The sequence below is a fragment of the Ascoidea rubescens genome (genome assembly GCF_001661345.1).
Source record: "Ascoidea rubescens DSM 1968 unplaced genomic scaffold ASCRUscaffold_15, whole genome shotgun sequence".
NCBI classification, from domain to species: Eukaryota; Fungi; Ascomycota; class Saccharomycetes; order Ascoideales; family Ascoideaceae; genus Ascoidea; species Ascoidea rubescens.
The window spans coordinates 22,305-44,346 of record NW_017962927.1 but is presented as its reverse complement, the minus strand read 5'-3'; the positions used below and the strand labels follow the sequence as shown (position 1 = coordinate 44,346).

The 22,042-nt window shown below is 32.9% G+C and overlaps 8 protein-coding genes across 8 annotated transcripts in view; 4 read left to right on the top strand and 4 right to left on the bottom strand.

Annotated features, from left to right (window-relative positions):
- The window catches only part of ASCRUDRAFT_72190 (uncharacterized protein), a gene marked incomplete at both ends in the record, with an annotated part of 2,039 nt that extends 620 nt beyond the window's left edge, over positions 1 to 1,419 (top strand). The window contains one exon of the mRNA XM_020192038.1: positions 44 to 1,419. Within this exon, the coding sequence (XP_020045082.1) occupies positions 44 to 1,419 (1,376 nt within the window). The remainder of the gene's footprint in view (positions 1 to 43) is intronic.
- Positions 1,420 to 2,595: 1,176 nt separating this feature from the next.
- ATP1 (F1F0 ATP synthase subunit alpha) lies at positions 2,596 to 5,385 on the bottom strand. The gene is made up of 3 exons (XM_020193896.1): positions 5,077 to 5,385; positions 4,472 to 4,617; positions 2,596 to 4,320 (listed from the first exon to the last, which is right to left on the bottom strand). Exons 1-3 carry the CDS (start codon positions 5,152 to 5,154, stop codon positions 2,898 to 2,900), a joined length of 1,647 nt encoding a protein of 548 aa, XP_020045081.1. The 5' UTR covers positions 5,155 to 5,385; the 3' UTR covers positions 2,596 to 2,897.
- Positions 5,386 to 6,515: 1,130 nt separating this feature from the next.
- UTR2 (chitin transglycosylase UTR2) lies at positions 6,516 to 7,388 on the bottom strand (the record flags this gene model as incomplete). Its single annotated transcript, XM_020189780.1, has 1 exon — positions 6,516 to 7,388. A coding segment is annotated over one exon (873 nt), but the record flags the coding sequence as incomplete, so codon positions are not given.
- Positions 7,389 to 11,594: 4,206 nt separating this feature from the next.
- COP1 (coatomer subunit alpha) lies at positions 11,595 to 15,838 on the top strand. The gene is made up of 2 exons (XM_020188843.1): positions 11,595 to 11,832; positions 11,997 to 15,838. The coding sequence occupies exons 1-2, from the start codon at positions 11,815 to 11,817 to the stop codon at positions 15,684 to 15,686; spliced, it is 3,708 nt and encodes a 1,235-aa protein (XP_020045079.1). The 5' UTR covers positions 11,595 to 11,814; the 3' UTR covers positions 15,687 to 15,838.
- Positions 15,839 to 16,701, bottom strand: RSM18 (mitochondrial 37S ribosomal protein bS18m RSM18). The gene is made up of 2 exons (XM_020188842.1): positions 16,537 to 16,701; positions 15,839 to 16,446 (listed from the first exon to the last, which is right to left on the bottom strand). The coding sequence occupies exon 2, from the start codon at positions 16,438 to 16,440 to the stop codon at positions 15,991 to 15,993; it is 450 nt and encodes a 149-aa protein (XP_020045078.1). The 5' UTR covers positions 16,441 to 16,446; positions 16,537 to 16,701; the 3' UTR covers positions 15,839 to 15,990.
- A 171-nt stretch (positions 16,702 to 16,872) lies between these two features.
- On the top strand, positions 16,873 to 18,533 carry ASCRUDRAFT_82439 ([Histone H3]-lysine-36 demethylase; the record flags this gene model as incomplete). Its single annotated transcript, XM_020194723.1, has 2 exons — positions 16,873 to 18,413; positions 18,503 to 18,533. 2 exons carry the CDS (start codon positions 16,873 to 16,875, stop codon positions 18,531 to 18,533), a joined length of 1,572 nt encoding a protein of 523 aa, XP_020045077.1.
- Positions 18,534 to 18,574: 41 nt separating this feature from the next.
- ASCRUDRAFT_77521 (YMR241Wp-like protein) lies at positions 18,575 to 20,152 on the bottom strand. Its single transcript, XM_020193895.1, has 2 exons — positions 19,715 to 20,152; positions 18,575 to 19,555 (listed from the first exon to the last, which is right to left on the bottom strand). Exons 1-2 carry the CDS (start codon positions 19,789 to 19,791, stop codon positions 18,730 to 18,732), a joined length of 903 nt encoding a protein of 300 aa, XP_020045076.1. The 5' UTR covers positions 19,792 to 20,152; the 3' UTR covers positions 18,575 to 18,729.
- Positions 20,153 to 20,808: 656 nt separating this feature from the next.
- On the top strand, positions 20,809 to 22,000 carry ASCRUDRAFT_15215 (uncharacterized protein; the record flags this gene model as incomplete). Its single annotated transcript, XM_020189297.1, has 2 exons — positions 20,809 to 21,730; positions 21,774 to 22,000. The coding sequence occupies 2 exons, from the start codon at positions 20,809 to 20,811 to the stop codon at positions 21,878 to 21,880; spliced, it is 1,029 nt and encodes a 342-aa protein (XP_020045075.1). The 3' UTR covers positions 21,881 to 22,000.
- Between the last annotated feature and the right edge of the window lie 42 nt (positions 22,001 to 22,042).

The window sequence follows — 22,042 nt, the reverse complement described above, 5'->3', positions numbered from 1 at the left end:
CCAACAGATTCTGACAAACCAACAGATTCTGACAAACCAACAGATTCTGACAAACCAACAGATTCTGACAAACCAACAGATTCTGACAAACCAACTGGTAAGCCAACAGACAAACCTGGTTATACAATCATTACCAAAACCAAAACAATTGAAACCACTTATACCAAAGTTTTTACTCATTGTGATAACAAATACTACTGCAAACCAACAACCACTTATTCACCTTATTATACCAAAACCGCTTATTATACCTATAGTCCAATTCCTCAAATTAAGACAGTTACTGTCACAATTACCGAACCTGGTATTTACCCAACTCATATCAAGACCGTTGATAAAGATGGAGCTGAGTCAACCATTACAACCGGTTATTCAGTTGTTACAGAGACTCAAGAAAACAAAGTCACCAAATATACCAAATACGTTCCAATCGTTAAAACAGTTACTACCACCGTTACTCCTGATGGAATTGATACCCAATATCCAGTTGAAACTGATGCTGAATATGTAACTGAAGCCTCTACAAAGGTCCCAGAAGAAGATAAAACAGAAGCAACAGATGACACTACCCCCAAAGATACCAACAAACCATACCCAACTGTTAAAACTGTTACTGTATATGCTTCATCCTCCACCTTACTTACAACTACTAATAATGAAGGTCACAAGACTGTCTATCCAACAGGTGTCAATGTTTATACCCTTACCTCTGGCAAGAAAGAGGTCTTATATACCACATACTGCCCTATCACTACCGTCGTCACAAAAACTGTTACTATCTATCCAGGTGGTGTCACTGAAGCTCCAGATTATGATGATAGCTTTATCTATGGATACACTCCCCCTGTTGTCACTGAAAAAGATGATGAACAATGGATCACCGCTACCATGACACTCGACGGCCATGTTTACACCGTCTCGTGGATTTATACTGAAACAGTCGGTATTCCAACCACCACAGCAGCAACTGGAACCAAAGAAGAAGAATGGGTGACTGCTACAATGACACTCGAGGGCCATGTTTACACTGTCTCATGGATCTTTACTGATACAAATGGCTATCCAATCTCTCAAACCATCAACTACACACCAACCGAAACCAAGCATGAAACCAAACCTACTGAGAAATCCGAGGAGAAATCCGAGGAGAACTCTACAGAATCACCTATAAAAAAACCTAGTTCAAAACCAACCACCAACCCGGAATACATTACCAAAACAACATTAGAGACAACCACTTTCATTCCAACTGGCTCAAAAACACATAACTCTTCATTGCACTCTACTAGCGGTGGTGGACATTATAACCATTCCAAAAGAGATGCTGGAGTAGACTATTCAGATTCAGCCTACAGTCTTACAGCTAGCTACACCATGACATTGATATGTTTTATTGGTTTCGGTTTTATATTGTTTTGAAGCTTGGACATTAAAGTCACTTTCTTTTTTTTATATGTTTTTATACTTTTATGATATTATTTTATTTTATTTAATTTTATCCAATCATTCCCTTTGATTTACTCTTTTAATTTTATTTTCTTTTAACTCAAGTGCACCAGTTCTCGAATTGAATCAAAAGTTCTGAAATTATTAATTTTTTTATTTTTCTAGCTTTTTTTTGAATTTTCTGAATCCTTTTAGATTTCTTCTGTTTTAAAGATAGCCCTTGATTTTAAAGTTAGCAATCGAATCCTTGTCATGATCGTTAAGCTTGTTAACTAATAAAATACCTTCATATTCTTACTATCCTCAACTTGGTAACTTATTTAAGTTGTTCATTTTTTCTGTTTTATTTTTTTGTTTTTTCATTTCCTTTCAAAACTATATAACTGCAGAGTTATTTAATTGATATTGTTTTGTTCCGAAATATATAGAAATATTTTTCAAATTAATTATACACATTCCTTGCTCAATCAATCATCAAGTTTTTTTAGTGGATTGGACAAGCTAGTAAATATAATTTTCATAAACTGTCGATTGAATACTCTCATACATATCGTTGATCTGTTTACGAAGCTATTTCTTGGTATTTTCCAATTAGAAGAAGACGAGAAATTGCTGGATGCATCCGGATATAGTCTGAAAGAGAAAACCCCTGGTTTACGCTTAAAACTACAAGCAGGATTCGTAGCAAGGGTCGAAAAACCACCTCTTCGTCTGTTAATCCTTCAACTCTTCTTCATTCTCTTCTGTTATTCAAATCCTTCTATGTCTGTTTAGCTTCTATTGTTCCCTGCCGGTGATGCATGCTGGGAACTCATGCAGATACGCATGCACAACGCGAATTCATGCGGCCTGTTGCACACTGTTTCTTTGAGTTTTCTTCACCAAACAGAACAGTTCTTTTTAGCCTCCAATGACAGTAAACTGGTGTTGTCCTTGAAGTGCTTCTTGGTGGCCACAGAAAAAGAGCAGAAAAGCCATGGTCTATTGGTTTGATTTGAACTCAATAGCAGGTAGGTGTTTTGAGTGGGAAAACAAGAGATGGCGTTTTTCCTTTGGCCGGAATCTTAATTTTAGAGCCGATCGCTTTTTGGGATTATATTACTACAATCAATACAGGATATTGGTATTGTACAAGGAACCACATTGAGAAATAAAATAAGTATTCATTTAAAAGATATATTGGGTAGAGGTAATCTTCTCTCGAAAAGAAGAAAAAAAGACAAAATAGGCGTTAGTATAATTTTTATCGTAATTTTCATTAAAAGTTTTATTTTTTTTTTAAAGGAATATGAATGCTATTTCAGACAAGTAGACTAATAAAGAGATAAACAAAAAACCAATCATTCTAAATATTAATTATATATAGGTGTAAATAAATCAACTTAATAAATTAACCAGTATTACTAATAAGTTAAATTAAATTCAATAATAATATACTAAACTTAGCTTACTTAAAAAGTAGCAACAAATGATTCGGTAGCAGATTTTAATTTAGCTAATAAAGCATCTGATAATTTACCTTCAACGCGGATAGCTTCTAAGATTTCACCTTCATTGGCTTTTAAGTAGGCTAAGAAGTCTTCTTCAAATTTACCAATTTGTTCAATAGGAATCTTATCCAAGTAACCATTGACACCAGCATAAATTAAAGGAACTTGTTCTTCAGCAGCTAATGGAGTATATTGTTTTTGTTTCAATAATTGAGTTAATCTTTCACCTCTAGCTAAAGTTTGTCTGGTTGAAGCATCCAAATCAGAACCAAATTGAGCAAAAGCAGCGACTTCTCTATATTGGGCTAAGAAAAGTTTTAAAGAACCAGCAACTTGTTTCATAGCTTTAACTTGGGCAGCAGAACCGACACGAGAGACAGATAAACCAACATTAATAGCTGGACGAATACCCTTATAAAATAATTCAGCTTCTAAGAAAATTTGACCATCAGTAATGGAAATAACATTAGTTGGAATATAAGCAGAGACATCACCACCTTGAGTTTCAATAACTGGTAAAGCAGTTAAAGAACCACCACCTAATTTGTCAGACATTTTAGCAGCTCTTTCTAATAAACGGGAATGTAAGTAAAAGACATCACCTGGGTAAGCTTCACGACCTGGTGGACGACGTAAAAGTAATGATAATTGACGGTAAGCAACAGCTTGTTTGGATAAATCATCATAGATGATTAAAGCGTGTTTACCATTGTCACGGAACCATTCACCAATAGCACAGGCAGTAAAAGGAGCTAAATATTGTAATGGAGCAGCTTCAGAAGCAGTAGCAGCAACAATAATAGTGTATTTAAGAGCATCATGTTGTTCTAAAGTTTGAACTAATTGAGCAACAGTGGAACGTTTTTGTCCAACGGCAACGTAAACACAATATAATTTTTTAGATTCATCAGTACCATTGTTCCATCTCTTTTGATTTAAAATAGTATCTAAAGCAACAGCAGTCTTACCAGTTTGACGATCACCAATAATCAATTCTCTTTGACCTCTACCAATTGGGACTAAAGCATCAACGGATTTTAAACCAGTTTGCATTGGTTCAAAAACAGATCTTCTTGGTAAAATACCTGGGGCTTTTAATTGAGCTCTAGAGAAACCAACGGATTCAATTGGTCCTTTACCATCAATTGGGTTACCCAAGGCATCAACAACACGACCTAATATTTTTGGGCCAACTGGGACATCAACAATCTTACCAGTACGTTTAACAGTTTCACCTTCCTTGACAAGTCTATCGGAACCAAACAAGACAATACCAACTTGACCGGCTTCTAAATTAAGAGCCATACCTTTAACACCGGATGAAAATTCAACTAATTCCTCAGCTTGACAGTTGTTTAAACCGAAAACACGAGCAATACCATCACTTTATTGAATTGAAAGGATTAAACATTGGTTAGTAATGACAATTAACAATAAAAAAAATAACACTTTAAAGTAATTGAAACTTAAAATTATCTTTGTTTTGGTTTTTGTAAAAAGAAAACAAATAATTACAAGTATAGTAGATCACTTACCCAACAGATAAAACACGACCAGTTTCATCTAAGTTAGCTTCTTCGGAAACACCTCTGATACGGTCTTCTAAGATAGAAGAGACTTCAGTTGGTTGAGCTTTTGATGAGGCGTAACGACGACCAGCAACAACTAAAGCAGGACGAGCCTATAGTAATAAAAAAATTAGTTAGAAATCTTATTCTCTTATGCTTTTAGTTTGTTGAAATCAAAATTTGAACAATTTATTTGATTAGTATAGTAGCCAATAAAAATCAATCAATAAAAATACTAATGAAAACTTAAACAGGAAATAATAAGTGAACTTTGATCAAATCATAATTTGATCTAATCTTAATGTAGTGAAATTGTTTTTGTTTACGTTTTCAAAAAAATCTGGTTCATTTATAAAACTGATGTGATTGATCTTATTTGATGAACAAAAGAAAAAAAGTCGACATATTAATTTCTCAAAAAATATTCATATTGAATGATTGATCTGAATATTGGTATTAATTGTTGTTGTTTTTTTGTTTATAGGAGATAATCTTGACAATTGGATGTAAGGCAAAATACCAAATCAAATATATTTGAATAGAAGTATTAATATAATTTAGGAAACACTTACGACACGAGCAATTGAACGAGAAGCGTTAGCAGCTAAAACACCACGAGTAGCTGAACGTAAAACAGAACGAGAAAGCATTTTGTTTTATTTTTTTTATAAATTAATTTATCTTAATTCTTGTTTTAGAAGCACTATCAAGGAGTGGTTTGAGGAATTATTAAAAATAAATTAAGTTGTTGTAATTTATTTAATAGATTAATAAGAAGAAAGAATATAAAATAAAAAAACTTATAAGATTGGAATAATAAGAGTTTTTATTTTAATATAGTGAAGTATTATATGTAGTGGTGAACGGTTGGTAGAATAGAGGGTTGGGTTTAGAGAAGATAGAATTGGATCTGATTTGCTGGGAACAGAAGAAGAAGAATGCCGCGCTCTCATTCGCTGGCTCAGAGAAGCGCGTATCCGGGTAACAACAGACCCACATGAAGTGCTGAAAAATCGTGAAAAATTCGGCGCGCGTGATCAGCACGTGTCTTAAAGTCACAATTGAGTATTCTGAGGCCAGTAGTGTGGATTGAGTATGCAGTTTGAAACATAAGCGCGGTATGTGCAGTTGTCTGCGCTAATTGCATGAGACAACAGGAACCCAAAACGGTGGTTGTTTTATTTCAAAGTCTGAATAATATAGGTAAAAGGTATGTATATATCTATATAGAGTCAATAGTTATTGGTCGATATAAATTAACTATTACTGCAGAATGAATTAATTTTCTAGAAGCACCAAATGATTTTCTTTTGTCTTTTTGGATATAAGGATACAAAATTAACAGTTGAAAAGTAAAAAAACTGACAATTAGAGAGAAAGAAAAAAAAGAAAATAAAAAGAGAGGTGAGATACAGGATGAGAGTAAACAGCTAAACCATAAAACAATATGAAACATAAACTTTCTTTCAAAAAAAATTGTGTTAATGACAAGAAGAGAAGAAATAAAAGTAGAAAAACAAAAAAAATATAAAAATATAAATAAAAATATAAGAAAATAAGAAAATAAGAAAATAAGAAAATAAGAAAATAAGAAAATAAAAAATAAGTAAAAGAGCGCAAAAAATTAGATCAAAGTAAAATAAAACAAAAAAAATGATTGAAAATGTATAAGTATTGCTTAAAGTTGAAAGATTGGTGTATTTTACAACTATAGGAAAAAAGTTGTTATAGCAAAAAATATGCTTCCAAATATTGAGGATTTAACTATTCGGTTTAAATTTGCAGCGTCTGTAGATGCAGGCATTGTTCCTTGTTGTAGAAAACCAGTATAAGTATAGAGAGAGGTTGAAGTTCTCGATCTTGATCTTGAAGTGGATGAGTCTGAATCTGAATCAGTGGCAGAGTTGGAGATATCTGGGTTATTATGTTGAAAACCAGTGTCCTTATCTAAATCATCTAACCAAGTCCTATCGTCAGTAATTTCAAAGGAGTATTCAGGCTTATCAGTGTCATTGTATTTATAGCTCTTTGAGCCTGTTGATTTGACGGAAGAAGGTGGATCGTAGCATTCTATGCTGACGTCCGATAAGATAGCATAGTAGTAACCATAATTTTGAATGTCGGGGGAATTCCAGTTTATTGCACCACCAGCCCAAGCGATTGTACCTTCTTCATTTAAATCACTACCACCTGGCCAAAGAGAAATCTGAACTCTTGAGGGAGTTTGGGGATAGTGGTAAGTTTGAGTTGTTTCATTCCAGGTATCTTCTCTTAATAGAGTTCTAGTAACTTCACCATCAAGCAACCATTCTAGTTTATCAGGAGTCCAGTCGACGGATATGGTATGGTAGTTTGAAAAGGTGCTTTCTTCAGTTGTCATATTGATTTGATTTGTATAGTTGAGGACCCCTTGGTAGTAGAAATTCGCTTGAAATTTGTATAAATCAGCACCAATGTTTTCAAAATCGATTTCATCTTGAACGTTTGAAAATAGAATAAAGGCAGATACAACACCCTGTAAACGAGAAGTTTTGAAAGTTACGCCGACTTTACCATAGAGAACATATCGGGTTGAGGAGACGACAGTACCAGAGGTATCCTTTGGCATTGCGATTATGATTGATTTGTTGTCGTAGTCCAATACGGTACCAGAGTAGATCCAGTCAGATTCACTTGGGTCTCCATAGTAGTAATCAACGGGCAATAGTTGATCAGTTGAGGTGAAGGAAGTTTTTAGGTCTTTGCAAACTGGGACAGGCATGCAGGCAGATATATTGTAGGAGTATCTTGGATCACAGGTACCTAGACAGTTTTCACCGACACCACATCTGCCATACTGAGAGCAACATGGGGCATCTTCAGGGCAGGGACTTTCAGCATCGCAGAGGATGTCTTCAACGGCGGCTATGAGGTTGATAAGTGTGGGGAGAATGAAGATAATGGTGAGGTAGAAATTTAATTGTAGGTTGAGGTGATTTACTAATTTCATTATTGTAGTGTGTTATTGGTGTTGTTATTGTTAATAAGATGGTTTGATAAATATGGCAGTATAAGTAGCAGATTATAAGAAAAATAAGAAATAAGATTTAAATGGTGAGAACGATATTAATAGCAGGGACCAAATAGATAAAGAAAAGAATATTCTATTAGGGTAGTAGCGATTAGACTAGTAGAATGGTAGGCTATAATTTGATCAGTGTGAAATTTTGGATATTGTATTATGGTTATTTGTATGGTAAATAATTTAGTAAATAGAGGCGGATAGGATGAGAGATGGAAAAGTAGAGTGAGAGATAAGAGAGGTGAAAAAGGAGAAAAGATGAAATGGATATAAAATAAATAAGAATAATGATCTATTATTTATAATTTATGAAATTTAAAACTTTTCTGATTTTTTTGATCTTTTGGATCTTTTTTTTTGATCTTATTAATTTTTTGATCTTTGGGTATTTGGATCTTTAAAATTTTGGTAAAGAGCCAGAAAAATAATAAATAAAACTTGACAGAGAAAAAATAAACCTTTCAAATTAAGTTGGAGAGATAATTTAGGGTAAATCTGTATGACTTATTAGGAATTAAAATTGGATAGATTAGATTAAAAAATTAGTATGAATTAGATTATTATTTTCTTTTGTTTTTTGTTTTTTGTTTTTCAATGACCTATTGGAAAGGTTAGTAGTATATTAGTGAGTAGTATATTAGTGTATTAGTGTATTAGTGTATTAGTGTATTAGTGTATTAGAGCAATATATTTGAATTGATATTAAGTGAGTAGGTTTGAGTAAGAGTTGATATCAGAAAAAGCAAAAACAACAGCGAATGAGTTAAAAAGAGAGAAGTGGAGATAAACAAATTATAATAATCAAGGCTTGATAAATGGAAAAGCAGAAGTAATATACAACACCTTGGGGGAATATTAAGAGATGGAAATAGGAAAATAGGAAAATGGTAAAATAGAAAAGGAAAATAAATAGATAAGTAAGATGGGATTAGGTATTAAGAATGAGAGATGAGAAAGTTGAAGATAAATATAATTGAATAAATAATTGGAGGAGATGAGAAATTTCAATATTAAATATGAATTTGTAAAAGAAAAACGAGTTTTGCAAAATGGTGTTTTATTTCTGAAAGGAGAATTAAATCAGCAATTTTTGATTAAATTGAATTTTAAAAGAGAAAAAGGGATTTTGAAAGTGGACAGAATTGGATATAATTTATAATAAAATGAAGAGTGTGAATCGTAGAAATATAATGGATGTGTTATTTAAACTAGTAGGTTAGACTTGTCAACTTGTAAGTTTATTGCCTAGAAGAGAGGTGGTGGAAAATACGAAATCTTTGAGCCAGGAAGGGAGGAGGAATTGGAGGAGCGAAAGATAAGAGGGCGATGTAGGGAAGCAAATGAAGCAGAAGAAGAAGAAGCAGGAGAAGAAGTAAAAGAGATGGAAGAGGAAGGATTTTAAAGTAACAAGTTGCAGCTGGTAAACAAGCAGTGAGATCTAGCAAGTGTTATGAATGGAATAATCAGGCCTTGCACCTTTTGGCCAAATATCTCCATGTGAGGTTAAAATGCAAAACAGCGACAACAGAAGGCTCATTTTCGTATGTGTGTGTCGGGGCCCGTTTGTGCAGGGCACGGGTGCGTGGGAATAGCTCAAAAAGCGCGTGGTGCGGACACAACGCAACATGACCGCCCTGTCGCACGGGGCTGCAATTTGCCAGAACGCAGCGTTTGGAAGGTGGGCGGAATTCGTGAGAGGTGGATATTCTGATGATACTCACGAGTGTAGGACCTGAGGGCCTGAGCTAACAATTACAAGAGTTGTATGTCGGCAGTGAGCTAGGTGCTTTTGGAAGCTGATCTTGTCCACGACAGGTTGTTTTGCGAGCAGAGGCTGCATTGTTCCCTTCTAGGTCAAGTAACCACGTCCAAATGGTGTCCGTCTTTACGTCTTATTGGAAATAGATGGCAGTGTTTTGGGAAAATCAGTGCTTCCAGCAATTGGCACGCAAACTCTCTCCGGCTTGCAATTGGCCACCGAATAGGCTTGGTATTGTTTGTTGTTTATCAGGCTGTTTTCAAAACACTCCCATTTCTGATTGTCTGCTCAGTATAGGGAGCAAATTCAGGAAATTAGAAGATACAGATTAGGTCCGACAATACAGATAGAATTTCCACTAAAGCAGCGAAAAACTTCTAAAAACCAGAGTGTAAACTCTCAGCAAATGCGCAGAGTTTGCTATCCGAAAGACAGCTGAATGACCTGGAGTGGACTCAGCGCATGAGTTCAAAAACAGCAGAGCCTGCATTTTCTCTTGCCCGCGCTGCTCCTGCTGCTTCCAAAAACGCTATTCGCTCGCTTTGCCCAGCCTTGCCCAGCCGTGAGCGTTGTTATTTATATCCATCTGTTTATCTGTATTTCTAGCTGCATGTTTATCTGTATGTTTATATGTATGTTTACATGTACCATGTATGTGTGTCTTCACAGGTATATTTAGATTCTGCTAGCTTGTTGTTGCTCCACACTTCGTATTTGGATGGTGGTTTATTTAGAAGTTGTCCGTATCTACAGTACGGTGTGCTGTGTCTTGCAGATCAACCGTAATTGAGCAGCTCTCCGCATCTGGATATATCCGTTGCTGTGACCACTGAGAGTTGTCTAACGACGTGTCTCGTTTTTAAAAGGGCTAGAGCCCTTTTGACTTTGCAATCGCCTGCTAAAGCCACATTTACTTATGATGCACTGCGCTATCTCCTAACTCTAAAATATGCACAAAATCACTGCCAAAGTGGAATTCTCTTCATAGCTGTTCCTGTCTCAGGAATTTTGATTTGCTGATGCAAACAACAACAATTTTCACTTGGATTCATAAAAAAAGTTGTAATTTTTTTATTTATTTTAGGATTTTAGGATTTAAGAATTTTAAACTTCAAATTTTTTGAATTATTAATTATGAATTATTAATTATGAATTATGAAATTATTAGAAACGATTTCAATCTTATTTCAATCTTATTTGCTTTTATTTTGATCTCATTTTATCATCATAATCAATTTGAATTTTATTTAAATGAAATTTAATGATATTTAATGAAATTTCTCTTGAAATCAACCCATTGCAACAATTTAAAAACAAATCATCAATGATCAAAACCCATCTTTGGCCATTTTTGAATTTCTCCCTCTATCTACTCTTCAATCTCGACTGTAATTCCAAGTGCCCTCACCATCAAATGCTATTTCCTTAAACGTTGTTCAGTCGATTCTATGTTCACTCCCTTTTCGTCCCAGGACCCATCCAATCCTTCCTATTATTATTCCACACGCTCCAATCAATCTAAAACCACTCCAGCTTAAATATCTGGTTATCCCAATCCACTTAACACCCAATCACCTATTATCTCATACAAATCTATTATATTCGTCTATCACTATCTAATTATTCTCATACCATGAAGCCGTTATTTAATATTAGTTATCAGTATTGTTATAAATAAACCAAGGCAACAAAAATACCATTCTATCGCAATGCTGATTATCATTCAATTCCAATATCTTTATATTGTTATATACTTATTATCTTATTATCACACTATATCAAGGTTTTACCGTCACTACAAGTCAACAACTTTCAAAACATCGTAACATTTCTCTTCTTTTACTTGAAATGTTCTAGACGTTTTCCACTTCCATTCTTCTTTTCTTTAATTTCAATATCGAATTACACTGACTTTGATGCAAACCATCGCTACTCTTCATGTATTTCACATTTTTAACAAGTCTAAAAAGTTTAACATTATCATTTCATAGGCTCTACATCTCTTTTATTTTTTATATAATCACTTTAACTACCCATTCTAAGTTTTTCTTTCTTCACAATTCCCTCTTTTCTCTAACCCCATCACCAACCTCTATTTCATCAACCCCAACCAACCCCAACCTCTTCCTCCCAAACCCCCTTCCACATACAGGGTAACCCCAACATGTTAAGAACACGATTATTATTCACTACTTGTCAACTTCCATTATAACAACCATCAATTTATTTCCATCTAATTTTGGGATCTCTTTGATTTAAATCAAGATCATTATCCAAATCTTAATATATTATTTTAATAAAGATAATAAAGATAAAAAAATACAATAAAAATAATAAAAATAATAAAAATAATAGACAATTAAAAACAATAAATTGAAAATTTCTTTCATTCATAACTCTTAATTTCTTCTTTATTACTATATTCTTATAATCTTTTTTTTTTAATTTGGATTCTATCTTCATTTATATCATACACATCTTGTTTCCAAAATGAAGATGCTAACTAAGGTACGTTCTCAAATTCTTTTCTACCTTTTCACCCCATTTTTTTCCATTTTTTTTTGGATCAAATCAAATGACTTCAATTGAATCAATTTTTACTAAAACAAAATCATTTTCACAATTCTTCTTCAATTACTAACAACCAATTCCTTTCCATCTTTCCTTAACAGTTTGAATCAAAATCCTCTCGTGCAAAATGTGTTGCTTTTCACCCAAAAAGACCCTGGATCTTAGTCTCCCTCCACTCTTCCACTATTCAATTGTGGGATTACAGAATGGGTACTCTAATCGATCGTTTTGAAGAGCATGATGGTCCTGTTAGATCAGTTGCTTTTCATCCAACTCAACCAATCTTTGTCTCGGGTGGTGACGACTACACAATCAAAATCTGGTCCCTCACAACAAGAAAATGCATGTACACTTTAAATGGCCATCTTGACTACGTTAGATCTGTCTGCTTCCACAACGAACTGCCCTGGATTTTATCTTGTTCCGATGATCAAACCATTAGAGTTTGGAATTTTATAAATAGACAGGAAATATGCGTAATTACAGGTCACAACCACTATGTTATGAGTGCTCAATTCCATCCAAATCAAGATTTAATCGTATCTGCTTCTTTAGATCAAACTGTCAGAGTCTGGGATATTTCTGGTTTACGTAAAAAACACTCAGCACCATCGGGCGGTGCTCTCTCAATGTCAATGTCAATGACTTCCTCAATTAACATCCCTGGTGCTCCAAGATCCTTCGACGACCCTTTTGTAATAAGAGGTATGAACTCAGGCGTCCCACAACAAGATATCTTTGGCAACACTGATGTAGTCGTCAAATACGTCCTTGAAGGTCATGATAGAGGTGTAAATTGGGCTTCTTTTCATCCAACTCTTCCTTTAATCGTTTCTGGTGGTGATGATCGTCTTGTTAAATTATGGAGAATGTCTGAAACAAAAGCCTGGGAAGTAGACACTTGCAGAGGTCATACTAACAATGTCACTTGCACTCTCTTCCATCCAACTCAAGATCTAATTATCTCAGTCGGTGAAGATAAAACCGTAAGAACTTGGGATTTAAACAAAAGAACTCTTGTCAAACAATTTAAAAGAGAAAAAGATAGATTTTGGTTAATTTCTTCTCATCCAAATATCAATCTATTTGCTACTGCTCATGATTCTGGTGTTATGGTTTTCAAATTAGAAAGAGAAAGACCTGCTCACTCAATTTCTCAAAATCAGTTGTACTTTATTAATAAAGATAAGCAAGTTCAATTATATGACTATAATAGAAACGAATGCTCTTCTCCTTTATTGTCTTTGAAAAAAATCGGTAAACCTTGGTCGGTTTTCAGAACTTTATCCTACAATCCTGCTGAACGTTCTATTTTGGTAACAACTGGTTTTGAAGATAACAACTCTTTATATGCTTTAGTCTCCTTGCCATCAAGTTCAGTACTATCTGATCCAAGTGAAATCCGTCAAGGTTCTGGCTCTTTTGCCGTTTTTATTGCAAGAAATCGTTTTGTTGTCTATAATAAAGAAAACTCAAGCTTAGAAGTTAAAGATTTAAATAACGCCACCACTAAAGCAATTAAATTTGATGATAATGGTATAATCGACGTCGTATATGGTGGTGCAGGCTCGGTTCTTATCCTTAAAAAAAACGCTGTTATTCTATACAATGTTCAACAAAAGAAACAAATCGCTGATATCTCTGTCAATAACGTTAAATACGTATCTTGGTCTCTAGACGGTCAATATCTTGCTTTACTATCTAAACATACCATTACTATTGTTGACAAAAAATTGCAATTAATCATTTCAATGCATGAAACTATTAGAATTAAATCGGCTGCATGGGATGACACTGGTGTTTTATTGTACTCAACTTTAAACCACATCAAATACACTTTATTAAATGGTGATAATGGTATTATTAAAACTTTAGATAATACAGTTTATATCACTAAGATTCATGGATCTAGTTGTTATGTCTTAACTAGAGCTGGTACTGTCGAAGTTATTAAAATTGATCCAACTGAATATAGATTCAAAAAAGCCTTGGTCAACAAAAACTTTAATGAGGTTTTAAGAATTATTAAAAAATCGAACTTAGTTGGTCAAAATATTATTGCCTATTTGCAAAAAAAAGGATACCCAGAAATTGCTTTGCAATTTGTTGAAGATTCAGAGACAAGATTTGAACTTGCCATTGAATGTGGTAATTTAGATATTGCCTACGAGGAAGCCAAAAAATTGGATTCAAAAACTTCTTGGGAAACCCTTGGCCATGAAGCTTTACAACAAGGAAATATTAAAATTGTTGAATTTGTTTATCAGAAATTAACTTTAATGGATAAGTTATCATTCTTTTATCTTATTACTGGTGACTCGGATAAATTAGCCAAGATGGAAGCCATTTCTCAAAGACGACAAAATATTTCTTCATTCATTCAAAATTCCATTTATTTAAATTCATCTGAAAAGAGAGCAAAAGTCTTTTTACAACAAGGAAATTACGCTTTAGCTTTTGCTATTGCCACTTCTAATGGTTTAGAAGATTTGTCACAGGAAATATTACAGGTTCAAGCTGCAGAAGAAGGTGAAGAAGTTATTTCCCCAGATCAAATTTTCCTTCCAAATGAAATTGGTCAGGCATCAATATTGACTCCAATTAAAGATGGAACCCAAAGCTGGCCATTGAAACAATCTACAACATCCTTATTAGAAAAGGCCATTATGGGACAAATGGAAGGTTTATCACTCGATGAACATGTCGACAATTCTCCTGCTACTAAAGATGCTTCTCAATTTAACGACGAACAAATTTATGATGAAGAAATTTATGGCGATGAGGTTGCTGTTGAGGATGATGCTTGGGGAGATGATAACCTAGAAGTCAGTGATGTCGGTGAAGACATTGATGATGTCGAAGATTCTCAAGCCCCAGGAATAACAGAAGTTGCTCAATGGATACGTAATTCTAGATGTGCAGCTGGGCATGTTGCTGCTGGATCATTTGATACTGCTGCTCAATTGCTCAACAGACAATTAGGAATAGTGAATTTTGAACCTTTAAGAAAAAGATTTTTGGAAGTCTATCAATGTTCTAAACTATATTTGCCAGCCAATGAAGGGTTACCATCAATTAATGCATTCATAAGAAAAGAAGGTAGTGATGAAAAACCATTACCATTTATTTTTGGTTTTGATGATCTTGATAAGAAAGTGCAGGAAGGATACAGATTATTTAAAGTTAACAATTTGAAAGATGCTATTGAAATATTTAGAGAAATAATTTACACAATAGTCGTTCTTGGAGTTTCAGATAAAGAAGAGGAAACCAAGTGTGTTGATATTTTACATCTTTGTCGTGAGTATATATTGGGATTGTCTATTGAATTAGCACGTCGTTCATTGGCGCCATCACCAGAAAATGTTAAAAGAAATCTTGAATTGGCGGCATATTTCACCAAAGTCAAATTGCATCCAAGTCATAGAGTAAATGCATTACAAGTTGCTATGACTCAATCTTTTAAGAATAAGAATTTTTCATCAGCATCATATTTTGCTGGAGAATTTTTGAAAATTGTTCGCAGTGGAGCAAGAGCTGAAACAGCTAAAAAGATAAAAAATAAAGCTGATCAAATTGGAAAAGATTCAATTGAGATTGATTTTGATCCATATACTGAATTTGATATCTGTGCTAAATCATTTGTACCAATTTACAAAGGATCTCGTTTTGTTACTGAAGCATTGGTTGGAGCCAAATATCAAACGTCAGAAGAGGGTAAATTATGTAGTATTACTAAGATAAGTCAAATTGGAGCACCTGCATCTGGGTTAAATTTAATTATAGCTTAGGTAACAATCCTTTTATAATTTTTTTTTCTTTCCTTTATAATTTTTATTTATTAATTTATTTTCATTTTTATTATATAATTTTAAAATTGTGATTACAGATTCAGAAACTAATTTTTTTTTTTCAAATTTTATAACTATTCTTTCTAATTTGTTCAATTAAAAAATTTTGTACAAAGAAATTAGCTAGATGGAACCAATTTGAGCATTGCAAAGCAGAATAAAACAGAATAGAATAAAATCAATAATTTACATATTTATAAAATATAAAATAAGTAGAAAAATACATGACAAAACACATTCAAAATTAATTCAATTGTTTAAAATAAAGATCCCTAGCAATGGGTGATAAAATACCCAAGTTTCTTGCTCTTTTTATAGCTTTTACTAATCTTTTATGAGATTTAGCAGATAAACCAACACAGGAATCAAGATGGTTAATTTGGCCAGTTGGAGAAAGATATTCGGTTAAAATAGTTGGAAAAACCACTAATTTTGATGGATCAATTTGGTAGCGAATAAATTTATCCTTTTGTTTTTTTACTGATCTATAATTTCTGTGTTCTTTTGGAATCTCTTCAGATTGCATGCTTCTTTTTTGAAATTTTCTTGTTAGTTTTAGTTTAGCCATAGAAAAATCAAATGGATCATAAACTGTTTTTTCTCGAAAATCAGCATGGAAATTGGCATCTATTCTTCCCAAATCCTTTTTTCTTTTACTGATTTCCAATTCTTGACTAAGAGCTGTATTGATCATATCTCTCTGAACAGCAGCTAATAAAAATTCATGAAAACAGTCAGTATTAGTTCAAACCAAAAACCAAAAAGTAAAATGGAAAGCAAAAAAGCATACTTGAAGAAATAAAACGAGCACCCATAGGTAACACGCAAGCAGATTTCTTAGTACCAACCATGAACATTTTGTTATATTCCAGGCTCCAGTGTCTGCTTCGATATCACAGCTTTGCTTCTGTTTCTTCTCTTTTTGCTGTTTCTAAAGGCAAAATTTCAACTGGAGCACCGGTTTACCACGTGAATTTCGCGCTGACCTGACCGGAATTGACTTTTTGGGAGTGGTTTGGGTTCGATGCTGTTTTTGGTGTTTGTGGTGTTTTTGGTAGAGAAATAAGAGGTCTGCTGAAGGAAACTGCTCTTTTCATGTTAAAACTTGCACTGCGTTCGGTAGCAAATGTCAATAAAGAAACACAACATCGATCCAGACAACGAGAAAAATGATGACGATGATGACAAAGGCAAAAATCAAAATGACGACGCTGAAAAATGTTCTCTTTGCACAGATGAATCTGAGACCAAAGACAAAACAAACTGGCTTCAGTGCAATGCTTGTAAAGAATGGTACCACACTGACTGCTTGAGTCTTTCCACTTCTGACGTTGAAAAAATGTTATCATACCACTGTTTTAAATGTGTACCCAAATCTGGTCCAACTCTTTACAAGAGATTGTCTTCAAGGAAGAAGCTCAAGATTGATTATGTTGCTTTTAACCAGGGAGAACAATCATTTGTTAATCAGCTTCATCCTCATATTTCAAAACTTTTGGACTTCAATGCCACCGAAGATCATCCCCAGATCAATCACCGTCCATACTATACAATCGATGGGGAGGAGTTAACTTATGAATTTTCGATGAAAACTGCACTAGATAAACCAGTGGTCGTATTACAAAAAGACAAGACTCGTATTCAAAACTTAAGCATACCAGATAATCTATCGATTGATGATATCTGTAATTATATGGGAGAAGATCATCCTGTTGAGGTAATGGATTGCTTAACTCAAGAAAGTCTCAAAAATTGGAATTTAGGTTTATGGAAAGATTATTATCAGAAATTTGATGAAAATACTGATAAGATCCGAAACGTGATAAGTTTGGAGATATCCCACAATTTAAAATTGAATGAAATTATCAAAAGACCAGAATTTGTTACAGACTTGGATATTATTGATAAAACTTGGCCCACTAATAACAATCTGGATGACTTAGATAACTCTAAAAATGATTCAAACGAATTGACTGATTTAAGTGAATTTAATGTAAAGAGACCAAAAGTGTCCAAATATTGCTTAATGAGTTTAAAAAATTCCTACACTGACTTCCATATTGATTTCGGTGGCACATCTGTTTTTTATAATATCGTAAAGGGAAAAAAAATATTTTTAATGTTTCCACCAACTGATGAAAATTATCGATTATATAAAGAATGGAGTTTAAAAGATGATCAGAATAACATTTTTTTTCCTGATTATATTGAAGAAAAAAAAAGAATTTATCATAATCATAATCATAACCATAATCATAATCTAAATTATTCCAATCCAGGAAGTGGTTTTAAAGTTATATTAAATGAAGGAGACTTTATGATAATTCCCTCGGGTTGGATTCATGCTGTTTACACCCCAGAGAAATCTTTCATTATTGGTGGTAACTTTTTAACTTTATTTAATTTAGATCAAGAAATTAAAGTAGAAGAAATTGAAAACTTAACAAAAGTTCCTAAAAAATTTCAATTTCCAAACTTTAAAATGACTTTATGGTTAATATCGTATTATTATTTAGATAATATTAATAAAATTTTAAAACTAGATGAAAGAGAAAAAAAAATGTTATTTACCTTATATGATTATCTCAAAAATGAACTTCAATTCATTAAAAATAAATCAATTCCTAACAGAATTAAAAAAATTAGTAAAGAAAACATTCCCAGAAAGTTAATTAATAGTCCATCGAATTTTTTGAATGATTTTCGAAATAAAGTTTTAAGTCTATTACAAGATGATTTAAAAAATAAACAAACAGACAGTCAGTCAGAAAGACAGACCCTACTTAAATTAAAATGATAACAATAATGAATGATAAACAGTATACTAAAACAAATTACAATATACCAATATATTTAATTATATCAGTTTATAAGGATGTTAAAATGAATCCAAAAAAATGAGCAAAAAAACAAAAATATTCTAGAAGGATGACAGACGATTAATGATAGCTATAAAGGAAAAAAGAAAAAGAAAAAAATTCTATTAATGTTTTTGTAAATTAGCAATATAAGTTTTACACATATCACCAAAACCAACCATGAAAACAGTTTGCCAAATACCCAAACCAATTCTTGGAGTTACACCTTTATAAAGACCTTTTATACCATTGGTTTGATAAATATATTTAAAAGCAGATAAAACATTTAAATTTTTTGGTCTATTTGGATCGTTTTTTTTACTTTGTAATTCAACTCTAATAACTTCAATTGGCTGGTTCCAGGCAGATAAACCACCACCAACAGTTGAAGCTAAAATTTTTTCGAAAGGATTTAAAGGGTCTTTTTCAGATTTTCCAACAATTTTTTTAATCATTTCTTCTGATAATCTTGCAAAACCAAATCTTGAACCCCAATTAGTGCATTGCCTGATTGCAACAGCGTTAACACCTTTATTAATACCTCTTATACCTTCAGCTTTATAAATTTTTTTAAAGACCTGAAAGGATGATTCAACTGGAGCACCAGCATTAGCAGATTTTGCTCTGGTGATTTCAACGGTTTTCATACAAGTACAAAACCCCATAGTGGCATAGGCCTGGGCTAAACCACCAATAACACCACCACCAATACCAGAAACAAAGTTCGAAGCTCCTAATTTTGAGAATTGATATTCAGCTTCAGCAGATACAAATAATAAGACAGCACCTTTGGTACCAGCTTCAATCCAAGCCCATGGAATTAAACCTTGGTAGAAACCAAAAACACCACCTCTGGACCAAACGTGTTTGGCTGCTCTCAATATGCCAAATTCTCTGTTAGCAGCCATGGTGGTTTTGGTGACCTCTAAAGGTTGACCAAGTGTGGAAACTCTATGCAATTACTAATGTTAGTGAATGATATCAGTGACTAGTGTTGAATAATAGATCAGACAGAGAGAAAAAAAGAGAGAAAGAAAGAAAATATAAATAAAAAAATAATGCAAAAGGAGATGAAAACAATACAGCAGGAATAATAGAATCAAAACATACTCAAGAAAGTTCAAAGTTGCACCAAGTAATAAATTACTTGGATTAACAGGTTTCTTTTTAATTTCAGTATCAACCATCTTTATTTGCAAATATTTTTAAGAAATCAGATATAAGTGGTGAAGATTAGACAGAAATGAAGAAAAAAAAGAAAGATGGACTGTAATTTTAAATATAATGGAAATCAAGATCTTTATATTCAAAATTGATAGTGGGAAAGAATCAATTAATTCTGAGATAATCAAGGTAGGAAGCAAAACAAAAATTGCAGGAAAGCAAATATTAATTGAGGATTAATATAGAATATTTTTAAGATTGAACAATAATAAAGAAAAATATAGTCTGAAAAATCCTCTGGTTGGCTATTTTCTGGCCCCACTCCGAAATTATTTTTTGTATATTATTTAAATCAGTACAACAGTTTGAAGAAAAAGTATGGAGCGCGATATTTGGCTGATGTAAGCACCAGTAAACTGTATGAGAGAATACACGTGCATATACATAAGCAGCTCAGAAGCCAAGACCGGGGTGGTGTTTATACAGATTTGATTTTGTTTGACTCAATATATGTCAAATTTTAAATTCAGACAGGCGTAAGACCAAAAAACCCAAGAAAGCAACTGAATCAGAACCAGTTTGAACAGGAAAAATAGGCAGCATTTCCAACACTGGCAAAGAGTGGAAGACACACAAGAGCTGGAAAGTGGTAAGATCGTACCAGAAGTGTCTCCTCAACATGGCAGTCGCCTGTTGGTGGTTGTGCTGTTGGTGGAGAGTCTCAAAGAGAAGAGAAAGGAGAAGGTGGGCAAAATGGGACCAGCTCCGAAGTCGGCGTTGGTGACGGTTGTGTTTTTCTTGTGTGTAGGATGTGCAACGCGTTTTTCTTGTGTGGTTTTATATTTATTTGCGGCGTGTTTTGTGTTTTTGATCTGGTGCCCGATTGAGAAATTTGATATGACTCTGGCAAGAAACGCTTTTGATTTGCTGGAGAAAGTTGTTTTTGTTTTGGTTGGTGAAGAGTTGTCAAGACTGAAGAATATAAAAGGTTTTCAATAGAAGAAGCAGTTGGGAAGAAGAGAATCAGCTACTGGATAAAAATGGCGCTCGATAAAGGTGGGATCGGATTTTCGAGGTATTCATTTTATGACTCATTATATATATTGGTGACAACGCTATCAGGGAAGGATAAATTTATTAAGTTTTTGCAATTTTTTTTGCAATTTGTTTCTATAATTTTCGGAGAACTATTGAGGTATCAAGAGGAAATAAAATATTTTTTCAGTTATTTGATTAGGCTGATAAATAAATTGCAAGTCATTCAAGTATTGAAGAGTTATAGTAATGTTGATCGAATTCAAATCAAGAGTATATTTAATTGGTTGGTTCAATCAAGCCAATTAGGTCAATTTTATGAATTTGGAGACACATTTAATTATATCAATGGTTATAGTGACACATTTACGATAAATAACGCTATAAACGATTATAACTCGATAATCAACCCCTTAATATCGTTTTTGACAATTTATAGAAAATGTTTAAGATTTGGGATGTTGAATTTTATGGTTATTGAATTGGTTAAACTGGTTCAAAAATTTAAGGTGAAACTGGCATTAATTCATTTAATTAGACTTTATTATATTGTATTTGATGAAATAAATCTATTAATCAAGTTGAAGATTCTATTAAAAATAGAATTAAGATTATTCAAATTTAATAAAATGGATGAGTTTTTCAGGATATCATCAAAGAATGAATTGTATGGATTATTTGTTAATTGCCTATTAAATATTGTATTAAATTTCAATAAATTGATAAAATATTATAAGAAGAACAATAAGAAACAAGTTCGAAATAATCAGAATAACCAGAATAACCAGAATAATCAGATAAATAATGAATTCTCTATAATAATGCTAGATTTTTTCAGATTGTTTAATGAATTATCAATGCATTTGATTCAAATCTTTAAGATAAATTGTCCTTATGAAATCTTTATTTGTATTGGAATATTAAATAGTTATTCAGCTATTATAGTACTACTTAACCAGTAGCATAATAGATATAAATGACACATATACTGGTAATTGCAATAAATTTAATATTGAATCTGATAACAAGTCTAATAACAATCTCAATGCTACTAATAATAAAGTTGATACTATATAGCAATAATAAATAAATTACTTTCCTTCTCCGTTTTCGTTCTTTTTTATTCTCTTTTCTCTTTTCTCTTTTTCTTTCTCTTTCTCTTTCTCTTTATTATTCCTCTTGAAGAATAATTACGAGCACCATAGCCAAGAAAAAAAATTAAAAAAATAATTTCTTAAA